General features: G+C 41.0%; 1 protein-coding gene across 1 annotated transcript; it reads right to left on the reverse strand.

Annotated features, from left to right (window-relative positions):
• Positions 1-2,209: 2,209 nt before the first annotated feature.
• On the reverse strand, positions 2,210-12,434 carry MMP7 (matrix metallopeptidase 7). The gene is made up of 6 exons (XM_027563949.1): positions 12,235-12,434; positions 9,161-9,387; positions 8,927-9,075; positions 7,074-7,202; positions 4,632-4,793; positions 2,210-2,484 (listed from the first exon to the last, which is right to left on the reverse strand). Exons 1-6 carry the CDS (start codon positions 12,367-12,369, stop codon positions 2,456-2,458), a joined length of 831 nt encoding a protein of 276 aa, XP_027419750.1. The 5' UTR covers positions 12,370-12,434; the 3' UTR covers positions 2,210-2,455.
• Positions 12,435-16,389: the final 3,955 nt, after the last annotated feature.

Below are 16,389 nucleotides of genomic sequence, written 5' to 3' on the forward strand. Positions count from 1 at the left end.
ACTCTTGCAGAACAATATGGGTATACTTAATATGAAATATACACTTAAAAATGGCTAAAACAGTGAATTTTATGTGTACTTAACCACAATTAAAAAAAAAAAAGAACATGGGTTCTTATTTTCTAGGCAGGATTTCTAGTTAGAAGTGAGCTTATGCATTTTGCATAGAAATAAGAAAATTCAGTTTCTATGCTTAGTTAGTGCTTAACTTCATATTTAAGACTGGTGAGATACACAACAGAGCCCTTGTGTCATACAGCATAGCTGGTAGCTGGTCATGCTACCATGGCAGAGATTTGCAAACAACAGGCACAAACTGACTCTGGTTAGTAGAAGCAAAAGATAAAATTTATTGGAAAGCCCTGTAGTCAGCTGCAAAACCTCAAAGAGAAGCCCTGTACCTGAGATGTTTGTAGGACAGGACCCAAGGCAGCTTCAGAGATTTATCTGAGTGTAGGACTGAGTAGGCAGTGTCTCCAAAACCCACTGCCAGGGTAAATCAGCCTCTGGTGTTTACAGGTGAGTGTCCGAGAGGCCAAACTTGGTTCCTGTAAGCCTTCTCAGCCCTGGCAGTATGTGGCATACTTAGTGATGTCTCACTAAGACAGTCTACAAAGGAGAAAGAGGGTCCCTGTCCCCAAAAGTAGGGTGAAAGGATGCTGGGCAGGTCAAAACAATTAACCTGCATTTCAGCTGCAAGATAGATACTGTGTTCTGCTGCCCAAAGCAAAATGCAAACAAAAAAACAAGAAATGCTTTAAATACAAGACATTTGTTTACTATGAAACTGATGGAAATCACTTAACTTCTCTTGATCTGTTTTATCATCTACAAAATGAGGAATTTTAATGACCTCTATCTTCTTCTACATTTTTATCATAGACCTATTCCCTTATGTTTCTAAAAAATCTTTGAACTCCTATTCATATATACCTTATATTTTGCCTAGGTAGTGGATTCCCCCTCTCATTTTTTGTATTTTTGGAATGGTTTCCTAATGGTTTTGGCAGTATTTCTGAGTTTTGAATTATTGATATATTTTGGGTGAAATAACAGATCTTTTCAGGGCACTTATGTGTGGCATTATTTGTATCAGAAAGAAAGTCAGTTCCAATTATTCATCCCCCCATTTGCAAAGAAAACCATGCAGGGGTGTAGAGAGTATGGAGGAGCAGCTCACAAGGGAAAGCCTTTTCCGGTTCTGTGTCCTGCTAAGGGTTAAGCCCCGCATGGAGAGTGTTTTTCCCACAGAAACATGGTAGTGAGTCTCTACGCCTGGAAAGGGAGAGCTCTTTGGACTTCAGGAGATGAGCTTCTGAGGGAAGCTACAAGGACTGGGGTGTAGAGATCTGAAGATCAGGACAGACGAGGGAGGAGGTTGGGGCCTGCGGAGGCCGCTGGCCAGTGGGAAATTCCTGACGCTGGGACGCATCAAGGATGTGAAGGATGAGGATAACATCCAAATGGAGTTTTGGTCAATCAGCGTCCTTGTGCGTGTAAAGCCGCACGGTTGATACAGATCTCACAAGGTCTATAGGACTGGTTTGGAGAAAGGAAGAGAGAAGAGGGTGAGCCATATCTGTGTTGCCGTGGGGCAGAGGCGGGGGCCAGGGCAGCTGTGGTGGGAGAGATGGAGTGAGGTCTGGTCCAGGGGGAGCTTGCCGCTGGGAGTGGCTATGAGAATGCAAATCCTTGGGAATTCACATGTGTTTTGTGGGAATCACTGGACTACCCAGAATACTCACAGTGAGTGCTCGGCCCAAAGGGTGAGGGGAACTTAGTGTGCTTTTGGGCTCTACTGTCTTGGGTTATATTACACCATACCTGACCTGATAATAGTTTAGGGGCAACTGAACACCCAAAATAATGTGGTGGGGTTACTTATGTTTTTGGTTTCAGCCTTTGATTTCATTGTATGGGATATCTTCTTTTGCCACAGTCCTCCCAAATAGAAATCATTTTTGTACTCAGTCACTTCAGTCATGTCCGACTCTTTGCGGCCCCATGGACTGTAGCCCGCCAGACTCCTCTGTCCATGGAACTTTCCAGGCAAGAATACTGGAGCAGGTTACCGTTTCCCGCTCCAGGGGATCTTCCTAACCCAGGGATTGAACCCGAGTCTCTGGGGTCTCCTGCATTGGCAAGCAGATTCTTTACTACCATACCACCTGGGAAGCCAGAATAGTTTTACCAAGAAATAAAAATTGTATTTATCTGTATGTTTAACATTTATTGTCATCCACCAAGTGCATCTTGCTTGAGGAGAGTCATAGATGAGTAAGACATACTGATGTTGTAAACAAGTTTATCCGCAAATGGAGAGACATAAAAACCAACCACAATACAAGGTTGGAGGCAGCAAGTGTTAAATGGAAGACGGGAACAGTGCTCATTAATTCTGGTTGGGAATGGTTACATAGAACCCAATGAATGAAGGTGTGTTTTGCTGAAGTTTCTATTTTTTTCTTGAATCATTTCTCTTTCCTGTTAAGAGACAAAAATAAGAACGTTCTGGCATTGTATAAAACACACACACACAAATCCTAAGGCTAAAAAAACACAAGAAGTGTTGCAGTAGGTACTCATTCATCCAGCCCACTTTTCTATGCCTGGGACAAGTTTTGAAGATGAACCTCCAAAGGCTAAAAAGGCAGCACTGAATAGTGTGTAGGCCTTGGGGGTCAGATACTTTTGCATCCTGTCTCTGCCATTTTACCAGATGCATGATCTTGGGTAAGATACTCCTTATTAACAGCCTCTCTTCGTATTAGATTACCAATCTATAGAACAAGGGCACTAAGAATTTACTGGATTGTTGGAATAAACAAGATAATGCATGTGAAATGCTTGGTACGCTATATAAACTTGATGCATTTTAGCTATTATTTTTATAATCCTGAAAAGAATATTGGGAATTCTACATTTGTGAGTTTAATCACATTCTTTTGAATTTATATTTTCTGCTCATATCACTTCTTGGGTTAATAAACACCTTACATTTAATACCTGTATAATTAAGTCTTGCTTTAATTTATCCAGAAGCTACCTCTTTCCAACTTTGACTGGAGGCACCTCATTCTCTAAAACATAGGATTTAAAGCACTAATCCATGAGTTCCATGGTTTTATATAAGGGGAGGTACTAATAATATTTTCTACTTTGTTGGTGAAAACTGCCAACAGTTGTCAGTGTTTCGTGAACTTTTTTGACAGCAGCATCTCCTTAAATAAGAACTTTGAGGTACAGTTACATGATATTTTCCAAACTGTCTTCTTTGAAATGCTATTCTGAGAGGGCTCAATGGGTGTTCCACACAGAGGATTGTAATTTAGTAAGTGCTGAATTAAATGAGAGTTTGTTAGGTTCTCTGTAACATCCTGTGTACCTCAAATACAGTAGATAGTGGTTTTTGAATTTGTTTCTCCAAAGCATCTTTTTTTTTTTTGGTGGGGGCTGGGTAGGGGCGGGAATTATCTGGTAGGCCAAGTGTTCTGGGAACACAATTTGAGAAAAGCTGATTAATAGTAAATTACAGCTTCAATCTGTTATCTTTCAGGAGTAATTTCCCTCTGAGGACATTGCATTATTTATTATGTGGGAGCACTTTCATTGCTTTTCTGAACATTCAAAGACTCTTAGGTGATCTTTTTGCAGTGTATTCTTATCATCCTGACATTTTTGCCAGAAAAGTTTAATTGTATCTGTTTACTTAAAGATATCATCCTATATATATTCTCTTTTCCAAATTGCCTTTAAAAGCATACTAAGTAGTAATCAGCTGAATTGTGTAGTAGAAAGTGTGAAGTCATGCAGCCCTGGCTTGGAATCTTTGTTCAAGAACCCAGAATTTGTCCTTGGATGATTTATTTATCTTCTTTGATTCCTACTATTATATTTTCTGCTCTATTACTATTATATTTTCTATAAGAATTAATAAACTCTTTACATTTAATACCTATATAATTAAATCTTTCATTTGTCTGGAGACATAGCTTTTTATCCTTGTCCTTTGATTTCTTTCTCACAATACTCTTTCTGACTTGATCAAGCAAATACAAATCAGTTAATTTTTTTAAAACTGAGTTTGGAAATTGATTAAAACAAAAAAACCCCATGTAGATTGGGACATGGGATATTCATACAGTCATGACTAACAATTATAAGAAGTCACTGTTTATGGTTAACCCCTTTCCCTATGTACACATGCAGGCAGGAAAAATTAGGTCACTTTTCCTCCTCTAGGGCCAAATCCTTGGGAGTGGGAAGCTACAGGGGAAGGTGTTATATTCCTCAGTCCATCCCTGTGGGGGAGACTCCTAAAGTACTTGAATCGAGCAAGAAGTAAGAGTGAGTTGCAGCTTAAAGAAAAACCCCTTGAAGTTTCATTTTCACGATTTCATCAAATGATATTATATTACTGAAAACTTAAAATCATAGTATAAATATTCTCATAGTATAAGATAGTCTGATTAGATTTCAAGTATCTAATGTCTCAAATTTCTCCCCTCAATAGGCTTTTAGAGATATATGTTCCAGTGTGTTTTTCAGAGTAAATACCTATTTCCCAGCCTTTCTCATTCAGGCCTACCATAAGGAGACAATGCCTCCTTATGGAAATATGGAAGTATTACCGTATAATAGCTGAATTCCGTTGATATCATCCTGTGAAAGTTTGAAATTCTTGGAATCTTCTTTGCTGTAGGTTGGATACATCACAGCATTAGGATCAGACGAATGACTCAGACCTAAGGAATGGCCAAGCTCATGTGTTGCAACATACAGGAAGTTAACTCCTGAGACCAAAGAGAGACATACAGTGACTGTAAAAATAACTATATGTATAATAAAATCAAAACATATAATCAAAATCAAAGTAACTATAAGATACCTAACTCTTTAAATCCTCCATAGTTTTATTATTTGTTTCCAGGCCTTCATGAGGAGGTAGGTTTAAAAGAGGAATCAGAAAAGTAGTACTTTAATCTTATCACCACTTCTGGTTTTAAGAAAATATAAGTTTTTTTCTGCCTATTTGCTTCTTATGTAATCACTCAGCAGTGTTCAGAAGCAGAAAGCAAAGGATTATTATAAAGACCTGAGTTTGAAACCTGGCTCAGCTACTTACTAGCTGGACAACTCTGGACAAATTAATGGGTATTGCTGAGGCTCAGTTCCTCATCTGTTAAATGGAGACAATAATTCCTACCTTATAGATTTGTCATAATAACTTGAATTTCCCAATATCTGAAAAATGATGAATATTCAATAAATGATGAAAGTGAAAGTGAAGTCTCTTAGTCTTGTCTGACTCTTTGCGACCCCGTGGACTGTGGCCCACCAGGCTCCTCCGTCCATGGGATTCTCCAGGCAAGAATACTGGAGTGGGTTGCCACTTCCTTCTCCAGGGGATCTTTCCGACCCAGGGATTGAACCCAGGTCTCCCGCATTGCGGGCAGACGCTTTAACCTCTGAGCCACCAGGGAAGCCCAATGATAGTGGCTCTGAATAGCAGGAGAGAGAAAGCTGGTTTTGAGAAAGCATGACTGTAGGGCAGGACCTCCAGGCAAGGCTGCAATTTGCTTTCGATTTGTTAAAGTGTGTTAAATATATGTTCTCTCTCCCTCAGACTCATAGATAGGCTTTGCAAATAACAAGGAAGTTGCGAGTGTGTGAGTTTGAGGGGCCAGAGTTCCAATCACGGTGCATTAGACTGAAGGAAGGTGTCTTTAGTTTACTTTGAGTGGGAAGAGGGAAGAATGAAAAACACAGGCAAGATGTGAGATGGAAGCAGTGTCATAATTTTACATAGGTTAGATTTTCACAGCAAGGCATCACTATGGTGGTGAATTCCCACTGCCAAACACAGGTATTCATTTTACTTTCAGGGCCAGTCAGTAGCCAATTTTTTAAAAGCATTGTTTTCAATTAGGATTATTTATCTAGAGCTTCTCTTCATTAGTTTTCTGTTTTGTCTATCATCTTCCACTTTGTAAAATGATGACCACAATGGGCTGGGTTATAGTGCGGGTTCTTTCTGACCAATAATGACTAATATTAGTGTGTGAGTGCTGTTGCTTCAGTTGTGCCCGTGTTTTTGCAACGCTATGGACTGTAGCCCACCGGGATCCTCTGTCCATGGGATTCTCCAGGCAAGAATACTGGAATGGGTTGCCATGCCCTCCTTCAGGGGATCTTCCTGTCCCAGGGATCGAACCCACATCTCTATGTCTCCTGCATTGGCATGTGGATTATTTGTGACTAGAGGAAACTAGGAAGCCCATATAATATTAGAATTATATATAATTCTCCAAATATCATAGTCTCTGCCCCTTTTTCCAGAGAAGGCAATGGCACCCCACTCCAGTCCTTTTGCCTGGAAAATCCCATGGATGGAGGAGCCTGGTAGGCTGCAGTCCATGGGGTCGCTAAGAGTCGGAAACGACTGAGCGACTTCACTTTCGCTTTTCTCTTTCATGCATTGGAGAAGGAAATGGCAACCCACTCCAGTGTTCTTGCCTGGAGAATCCCAGGGACAGTGGAGCCTGGTGGGCTGCTGTCTATGGGGTCGCACAGAGTCGGACACGACTGAGTGACTTAGCGGCGGCGGCAGCGGCCTCTTTTTCTCCTTTAATTAAAAAACATTTGGGGGATATATACAAAAGAGTTATAATTTATTGAAATATTAATATATTCCAAGCACTATGCTAAGCATTGCATAAGCATTATCTCATTTAATTCAAACAACAATCCTGTGGGGTGGGAATTACTTACAGTTCCATTTCACAGATGAGGAAACTGAGGCTCAGAGAAGTTAAGTAACTTGTCCAAAGAGAATGTGACTAACTGGTAGAGGTAGAGCAAATTGAACCCAATGTTGCTTGACTCTGTAGCCCGAGCCTCCATCTTCCATACGTGGAACATTATGAGCACATTTAAAGCACAGAGGTTGGCAGTTAGCAAGACTACATAACTATTATTAATCAAAGCAATTATCAAAGTTAGAGAGAGTTAAGATATGGAAAGTTCAGGATTTTAAAAAGGATGTGTAGTGGAAGAGATACAGGATGCAGTACCTATCCCGATACCATCAGTCCAGCGTTCATCCTCATCGAAGTGAGCATCTCCTCCCAGGCCTGGCCCGGGTGCAAAGGCGTGAGCCAGTGTGGCTCCTGGCCCATCAAAGGGATATGGGTCCCCATGAGCTGAAAGAAAGCAGGGCGATTGCCTTTAGAGACTGAATCTATATCCAGTCATTCCATCTTTCAGTCTATATGATTAGTGAGGTGAAAAAGATCAGTCCAAGCAGCCAGCTACATGACAGGGTGGTTTGGGTATTTGTTTGTCACAGGAACTTTTTCTTTCATACAGCTGCTGCTCATCCCTGATAACCTCCACATTTTGAAAGCTTACTGATGCAGGACTTTAAAAACATTCACATCTAATTTATGGTGCCATCTAAACGTTAAATTTGATCATTTTCCTTTGCCGCATGGTGGCAGAGTGGAGAATACTGGATTCAGCAGGTAATTGAATATCATTTAATGTAAGTTTTCTTAAAAATCTAGCTTATTCTTTGTGAATATAGTAGTTTCTTGAAGAACTGTGCTCAAGGTGTCCTAAAGTAGATTTTGATGTGCTTTTATTTGTGATGCAGAGAAATTTATTTTCAAACTGTTATCTGGCCATATCCAACTTATCTGGTTCTTAAAAAGCATGGAGTGTCGTGATCAGTGCTTTCTATAAGGTTTTCTTCACTCTTGTCAATATTGTGTTTAAGTTTAAATTTCAGCTAAATTCACAGCACCCAGGAAGTATAATATTAAAGCAGACTAAAAGAGCAACATTTGCCTCTAAAATTTGTACCATGAAGCACCAGTAATTAATAGCAGTTCATGTATATGGGTTTTATCTCCTTAAGCCCTTTAATATAAAATTTTATATTTTCTGCTTTCTTACTAAATACATGAAAGGTGTTGGCAATAGGCCACAGGGGCAGTTCAATTCTTGAAGACCACTTAGGCCTTTTGGAAGTTGTAACCTCTTCTTTTGCTTATATATGTGCGTGCATGCTAAGTTGCTTCAGTCGTGTCTGACTCCCTGCGACACTATGGACCGTAGCCTGCCTGGCTTCTCTGTCCACGGGATTCTCCAGGCAAGGATATGGAGTGGGTTGCCATGCCCTCCTCCAGGGGACCTTCCCAAGCTAGGGATCAAACACATGTCTCATATGTCTCCTACACTGGCAGGCAGGTCTTTACCACTAGCATTACTTGGGAAGCCCTTGCTTATAACTTACACACATATATAAAATGATTCATGTTATAAAATAGAGGTTGGCAAACTTTTTCTGCAAAGGACCAGATCTGTGGGCTTCATGATCTCTGCTGTATTTACTAAAGTCTGTCATTATAGCCCAACGCACTCACAGACAATAGGTAAGTGAAAGAACATGGCTGTGTTCCGGCTTCCCTCATAGCTCAGTTGCTAAAGAATGCGCCTGCATTGCAGGAGACCCTGGTTCAATGGACATAAGTCTGAGTAAGCTCTGGGAGTTGGTGATGGACAGGGAGGCCTGGCGTGCTGCAGTCCATGGGGTCATAGAGTCAGACATGGCTGAGTGACTGAACTGAACCAAATGGCTATGTTCTAATAAATATTTATTTACGGATTTGGCACATGGATCATAGTTTGCCATCTTCTGCTATAAAAAGTGGCTCTAAATTAATGGACTAGAAAAAAATGTAGTAACATTGACATATATGCTTATCTTTATATCTGTATCCCATTAATCTGTAAAGAGATTGATGTATCTGTCTATCATCTACCTATATCTCATTAAAGATTTTAAATCTGGAAAACAGGAGGGCACGGATATACACAGCAAGCAAAACAGCGCACAGGATCAGCCTGAAGGAATCTTCCTTACCTCTTCTTGCAAAGCCAATCATGATATCAGCAGTTCCCCATCTAAGTCTCTTAAACGTCAGTGGGATTGCTTCGCTCCATATTTTGAAGGCCTTGGCCACTAACTGATTCACTGTGATATGTGGTAAGTCTGAAGTATATGACATGATCCTGGTAGCAAGCAAGAAAACAATGTTTGACCTTTTAGGAAAAAGACTATATTGCTTTTGCCAAAATGAGCCAAAGCAAAACTGACCTGTAGGTAACTACTTTAGAAGTCCATTTTGGATGATTTGGGAATAGCGAAAATTCTGCAACATCTGGTACTCCACATCTGGGCTTCTCCATGATCTCTATAATACGGGGGCTTAATATTCCAGTTATAGGCAGGTGAAAGAATCCTTCCATCCGCTTGAGTCTGACTTCTAAACTATTGGCATTCTTAATTTTTGAGTCAGATGAATAAAACCTCTTAAGATAGTCCTGTTGGAAAGAGTAATTGATCTGTAATTCTTGTTTGTTGTCTTCTTTTATCTCAGAAGTCTGCACATCTTTGCCTCTGATTCCTATGGACCCAAACAGTAGTTTGAAGGCAGAATAGTTACACAGTAACCAGGTAAAACAAAAGTACATTCATGAGAAGGAAATGTAATATTGATGATGAGTCATTGCCATTTCATTTCATGGCCGAAAGAAAAGAGTCCCTCTCTTTTTCTGTTATCCCATTGTATAATTTTAAAACATAGACTTGTTTTTAATAGTCAGGAAGAGTGCCCCGTTTGCCTTCAAGGTGTGCACCTGGGGTCTGCCCTTGGCATCAGAGACCCTTTGGGGAGATCCAAAGTCACCCAGCCCTTTCTAAGATGCTCTGGAGGTCAGGTCCCCTGAGGTTAAAGGTTTTAACATTTTAGTCCTGGGAAAGGAAATTAGGACATTATTTCATTTAATATATGTATTTTCTAGGTGAAGAAATCAAAACTCATAGTAACTAAATGATGTGCTCCGCAGTCACGTATTATGCTAGTAGGCAAACTGGTCCTGAGTTTCTTGACTGCTTGCCAGGCCAGAGCTCTTTCCATAGCTAAGTTCTTTGTAAAACCCTCTTTGTGAAGCTGTAAGGTAAAGCAGGTTTCTTAGGTGTGTTCCATGTGCCGTTAGGTCCGGGGGAATTTCTTAAAGGACCCCAGTGAATGGGTGTGAGGATATTTATTTTTTCCTAAATAGGAAAAAATAGAGAGTGAATGAAAATAACAACAGCAGCAGCCTCCCCAGAACCTTGATGAAGCACTTACTAGTGGCAGGGACTATACCAAGAGCTTTATATGCTTATCTTATTTAAACCTCATAACCACCCTGGAAGTTGGGTATGGCAATACTTTCCTATTTCACATTTGAAGAATCATGGCTCAGAGAAGGGAAGTAACTTGCATGAAGTCACCCCAGGAATAACAAAAGGAACGGATATTTGAACTCCAATTCTGATTCCAAAGCCCATTTCCTCAGAAAAACGTACAGCGTCATGTTAATGGGTGATAGTGCCGTCAAAATGAGTTAGGTTTATGAACTTCAGGTAAGTAACCTTAGCAGTAAGGTGCTCTCTCTTCCTGTTCCCAAGACTGTGTTTCATTCAATACAAGTACTCACTGTTCATCCATGACAGTTGGGAGTTAATCCCTGATTTAAAAACAAATAGCTCATTTTCTCCCTTCCAGAGCTACCAGCTTTGCAAAGACACTCTCTGGAAGAACTCTCTCAGTATCCTTGAGATGACTTTTCCTACCTTCCTTTAAAACTAGAGAACCTCCCTCTGGTTTACTGGCCATCTGCACCCTGGGTGGAGGGGCTCAACACTCCTGCAAGTGGACTCCTTCTGAATCCAGAAGGTTGGAACCATATGAAATGGACCTTTTTCAGATCAAAAGAAAATAGTCAAATAGGACCTCCTTGATGGTCCAGTTGTTAAAACTCTGCCTGCCAATGCAGAGGACATGGGTTTGACCCCTGCTCTGGGAGGATTCCACATGCCGGGGCGCAACTAAGCCTGTGTGCCACAGATACTGAGCCTATTGTCCTTACGAGAGATGCCACCACGATGACAAGGCTATGCATTGCAACTGGAGGAAGCCCACATACAGCAACGAAGACCCAGCGCAGCCAAAAATAAAATAAATACTTTTTAAAAATGGTCAAATATCAGTAATTTCATATGGTTCAATCCAACACATTACAGGGACTTTGAAAAAAGTCAAAGTTAGTGTGAAATAAAACTCAACTTTTCTTATGCTTAAATTTATAAACACTACTTTTACCAAATAATAATTAATTACACTTTGGGCTTCTCTGGTGGCTCAGCCTGTAAAGAATCTGAAGGAGAACCCAAGGAGGCTTGAGTTTGATCCCTGGGTCAGGAAGATCCCATGGAGAAGGGAATGGCCACCCACTCCAGTATTCTTGCCTGGAGAATCCCATGGGCAGAGGAGCCCTGTGGGCTGTAGTCCATGGGGTCGAAAAAGAGTTGGACTCGACTGAGCCACTAACACTTTCTGTCCCTCACTCACATTAGGATAATTATTAAGTAATATATTGGAAAGTACATGACTTTTGAACCAGAACTTGTTCTTGACTCTTGTCTCTACAGTTAGCAAGTATGTGGGATGTGAATTACTTTTACTTTGGTTTCTTCTTTTTCCCAGGATAGAGCTGAGGATTCAATGACACCACGTTTAGGATGTATTTCATAATCTGAAGTTGTTACATACATGATACCTGGTATTGTTACCACTTCATTTATTTGCTAGACTCCTCCAGATAAAACACAGTATTACTGTCTCCACTGGATATATGAGAAAACGAAGTCAGAAGTTCATGCCTCACCCATCATCATCGGTTTATCAGCAGGAGAGCTGCAACATCTACCCTCATTTTCTGTTCTCAAGTCTCTCCATCACCAGGGTCCTCATCTTAAGGAGTATCGCTTTGCTCTTTATGAGAATATCTCGAGTTACAATACACTGTAGTGGTCGTGAAAGCTTCAATTTATATAATATGTCTCAGGGATGTTGCTTCACAACACCCCTATTTGACTGATATCGTTGTATCTTCAGCTATAAAACTGAAGCTCAAAGGTTAATAACACGCCTCTGTCCATCCACGCAGTCGAGTGGAGGAGGTGGAGCTTGAATCCCCTTTGGGCAAGCTTCAGAGCCTGCACTTAATCGCTACTTGATTAAATCATATATTGCCTTTATAATAGAGAAAGTTATTAAAGTGGCAAAGCACAGTTTGTCTGGAAAGTCCGTGGCGGCCCGGGAGAGCGGGCCAGAGACGTACCTGAGCCAGCTGCCAGCGTGGGTCGCCCTCGCCTCCCGGGCCCGGGCCGAGTGGCAGGGCCGGGCTGCCGGGCAGCAGGCAGGCAGCGCATAGCAGCACCAGCCGCATAGCTGTCTCCTCGCACTTACGGGGCATTTCGTGTTCTGTGCCGGAGGCTGGAGAAATTTATATGGCTTCTTAACCTTGAATGTGGAAACAGGTGACTCATTTGAGTGTTTTCTTTGTTTGGAATGTCTTACGGAACTTTGAAAAGCGTGTGTTATCTTTCATTAATGACAACGAGGAAGTATGCCCTTATTGGCAGGAAGCACACAACGGATTTGTCTTTCAAAGGGTTTTTTTTCCCACTTGTCTTCTGTATAAATTTAACCTGTGAGAAGACATATTTTCTTTGCCAGAATCAAATTGCTACTTGTTTTTTTTTTTTTCATTTTAAAGCCTTTATTTGTGCATTCATTTTTGGCTGTGCTGGGTCTTCGTTGCTGCGCAGGGTTTTCTCCAGCTGCAGCCAGTGGGGCTACTCTCTGGCTGCGATGCGCAGGCTTTTCATCGCGGTGGCTTCTTTTGTTGCGGAGCACAGGCTGTAGCGTATGCAGGCTGCAGGAACTGTGGCATGGGGGCTCAGCGGCTGGGACCCCCGGGCTTAAGCACAGGCTCAGTATTTATGACAGATGGGCTTAGTTGCTCCGCTTCCCAGATCAGGGATCGAACTATGTTTCCTGCATTGGCAGGCAGATTCTTTACCACCGAGCTACCAGGGAAGCCCTCAAATTGCTACTTAGACATGTCTTTTTTTTAAAAAAATTTATTATTATTATTATTTTTTTTTACTTTACAATATTGTATTGGTTTTGCCATACATCAACATGCATCCGCCACCGGGGTACACGTGTTCCGACATGTCTTCTCAATGAAAAAATCGAGGGAGCATTATAAACAGGACATCTGTATTTTAAACAATATTAAAAAAAGTGAAACGCATAGAAAAATACTAACACATAAAACATGCAAATAGTTAAGTCATGATGAAGCAAACGCTGTAAGTGTCTCCAAAGTCACAGAGGGGAAGTCATAGTGTTTACATTGGGCACGTTCCTGAGTATACTCTACTGTAGCACGTTATTTCTGAATTTTCTGCAGTTAGCTTAAAATGTATTTTGCTTTGAACTTTTGCTTTGTTGCCCATGTTTAGTCGTGCTGATTGTGTGCCTTTTGTAAAACAACGTTGCCTATAGCCTGAAATATATAGGATAGCCTATTCTTAAGGCTCTGGCTTTGATGAGTCCATTTTTTTAGAGATTAAAGAGTTGCAGAAGAAACAATAGTATTTGTCCTGTTGGAAGTTTACAGGAACACTGTGACTGACCTACATGGGCAGCTGCAAGAACAAACGATTCCTCCACCAAGAAGTTGGCAACAACCAGCCATGCCCCTCTCTCGTCTTGCCTTTAAAAGTGATTTGCTGAAACCCTTCGAGGAGTTGGGGGTTTTTCAGATACAAGCCACCTGTCTCCTTGCATGATCCTGCAATAAATCTTTCTGCTCCAACTACTGATGTTTTGGTTTGTTTCATCCCGTGGGCATTGGGCACATGAACTTGTGTTTGGTAACAATAGCTTTAAATGACTTTTTCAAAAGAAGGAATATCAAGTAGACTAGGTGAATATTTGAGGGCAAGGGGCATCAGGAAGAAAACTTTTCCTAAAACCAGCTACAAATACTTCCTAAATTGTTTTGATAATTCTTTCTTTGAAGATATATTTTTATTCATCATAGCAATTCTCTCTTTTGTGCGTAAGACTTCACTCAGGAAAGAAAATTTTTTCCTGAACTGTCTTTGACCTAGCACCATTAAGTATATTTCTATGTCCTCAAATTTGTATTGTTGCTTAGTTGCTAAGTCATGTCTGACTCTTTTGAGATCCCATTGGACAGTAGCCTGCCAGGTTCTTTTGTCTGTAGAATTTCCCAGGCAAGAATGTTGTAGTGGGTTGCCATTTCTTTCTCCAAGGAATCTTCCTGACCCAGTGATCCAACCCACATCTCCTGAATTGACAGGCAAATCCTTTACCACTGAGTCACTTGAGAAGCCCTTGCCCAAATTTACTCATTCATAAAACAAAAACATTCTTTTATCCATTATAGTGCTTGGTCCTGGGGATAAAGGAGTCAGTATACTCTGAACTCAATTATCTTGTAGGGAGACATAATGCAATCATCTTACAGAGCTTAAGTTAAATATTAAACTAAAAATATGTGTAGAGTCATTTGTTGCTAAATCTGGAAAACTTACTTGGTCCTTATCACATTTGATCACAGAGGGGCAGTTGATGCCTGTCTTCTTTCATGAAAGGCTGTCTTCCCTGGGATTCTGTGGTAATACATTCTTTTGTTTTTTCTTCTATTTTGATCCTGATTTTCCTGTTTAAACTCCTCTTGTGTCCACATCTTAACTATTGGTGATCTTTAAGTTTCCATCAGTGGCCTTTACTTCCTGTGCTATGAACATTCCTTCAGTTCAGCTCAGCTCAGTCTCTCAGTCGTGTCCGACTCTTTGCGACCCCATGGACTGCAGCACACCAGGCCTGCATGTTCATCACCAACTCCCAGAGTCCACCCAAACCCATGTCCATTGAGTCGGTGATGCCATCCAACCATCTCATCCTCTGTGGTCCCCTTCTCCTCCCGCCTTCAACCTTTTCCAGCATCAGGGTCTTTTCAAATGAGTCAGTTCTTCGCGTCAGGTGTATTGGAGTTTCAGGTTCAGCATCAGTCCTCCCAATGAATATTCAGGATTGATTTCCTTTAGGATTGACTGGTTGGATCTTCTTGCAGGCCAAGGGACTCTCAAGAGTCTTCTCCAACACCACAGTTAAAAAGCATCAATGCTTTGGTGCTCAGCTTTCTCTATTAAGACTATTAGTCCAACTCTCATATCCATACATGACTACTGGAAAAACCATGGCCTTGACTAGACAGACCTTTGTTGGCAAAATAATGTCTCTGCTTTTTAATATGCTGTCTAGGTTGGCCATAACTTTTCTTCCAAGGAGCAAATGTCTTTTAATTTCATGGCTGCAGTCACCATCTGCAGTGATTTTGGAGCTCCCAAAATAAAATCTGTCACTGTTTCTATTGTTTCTCTATCTATTTACCATGAAGTGATGGGACTGGATACCAATATCTTAGTTTTCTGAATGTTGAGTTCTAAGCCAACTTTTTCACTCTCCTCTTTCACTTTCATCAAGAGGCTGTTTAGTTCTTCACTTTCTGCCATAAGGGTGGTGTCATCTGCATGTCTGAGGTTATTGATATTTCTCCTGGCAATCTTGATTCTAGCTTGTGCTTCATCCAGCCCAACATTTCTCATGATGTATTCTGAATATAAGTTAAATAAGCAGGGTGACAATATACAGCCTTGACGTACTCCTTTTCCTATTTGGAACCAGTCTGTCGTTCCATGTCCAGTTCTAACTGTTGCTTCCTGCATACAGATTTCTCAGGAGGCAGGTCAGGTGTTCTGTTATTTCCATCTCTTGAAGAATTTTGCACAGTTTGTTGTGATCCACACAGTCAAATGCTTTGGCATAGTCAATAAAACAGAAGTAGATGTTTTTCTGGAACTCTCTTGCTTTATTGATGATCCAACGGATGTTGGCAATTTGATCTCTCCTTCCTCTGCCTTTTCTAAATCCAGCTTGAACATCTGGAAGTTCATAGTTCACGTACTGTTGAAGCCTGGCTTGGAGAAATGTGAGCATAACTTTGCTAGCGTGTGAGATGAGTGCAATTGTGCGGTAGTTTGAACATTCTTTGGCTTTGCCTTACTTTGGGATTGGAATGAAAACTGACTTTTTCCAGTCCTGTGGCCACAGCTGAGTTTTCCAAATTTGCTGGCTTATCGAGTGCAGCATTTTCATAGCATCATCTTTTAGGATTTGAAATAGCTCAACTGGAATTCCATCACCTCCACTAACTTTGTTCATAGTGATGCTTCCTAAGGCCTGCTTGACTTCACATTCCAGGATGTCTGGCTCTAGGTGAGTGATCACACCATCGTGGTTATCTGAGTCATTAAGATCTTTTTTGTACGGTTCTTCTGTGTATTCTTCCCACCTCTTCTTAGTATCTTCTGCCTTTGTTAGGTCCATACCA

The sequence above is a fragment of the Bos indicus x Bos taurus genome, chromosome 15, assembly GCF_003369695.1.
Source record: "Bos indicus x Bos taurus breed Angus x Brahman F1 hybrid chromosome 15, Bos_hybrid_MaternalHap_v2.0, whole genome shotgun sequence".
NCBI lineage: Eukaryota > Metazoa > Chordata > Mammalia > Artiodactyla > Bovidae > Bos > Bos indicus x Bos taurus.

What these genes read in the sequence shown, in the direction of transcription:
- MMP7 (XM_027563949.1), bottom strand. Translation starts at nt 12,369, where the DNA reads ATGCCCCGTAAGTGCGAGGAGACAGCTATGCGGCTGGTGCTGCTATGC. An exon ending in GATTGGCTTTGCAAGAAGAG is followed by an intron (nt 7,203 to 8,926) that starts GTAAGGAAGATT and finishes GCTTTCTTTCAG; the next exon opens with CTCATGGGGACCCATATCCC. An exon ending in CGGAATTCAGCTATTATACG is followed by an intron (nt 2,485 to 4,631) that starts GTAATACTTCCA and finishes GTCTCTTAACAG; the next exon opens with GAAAGAGAAATGATTCAAGA.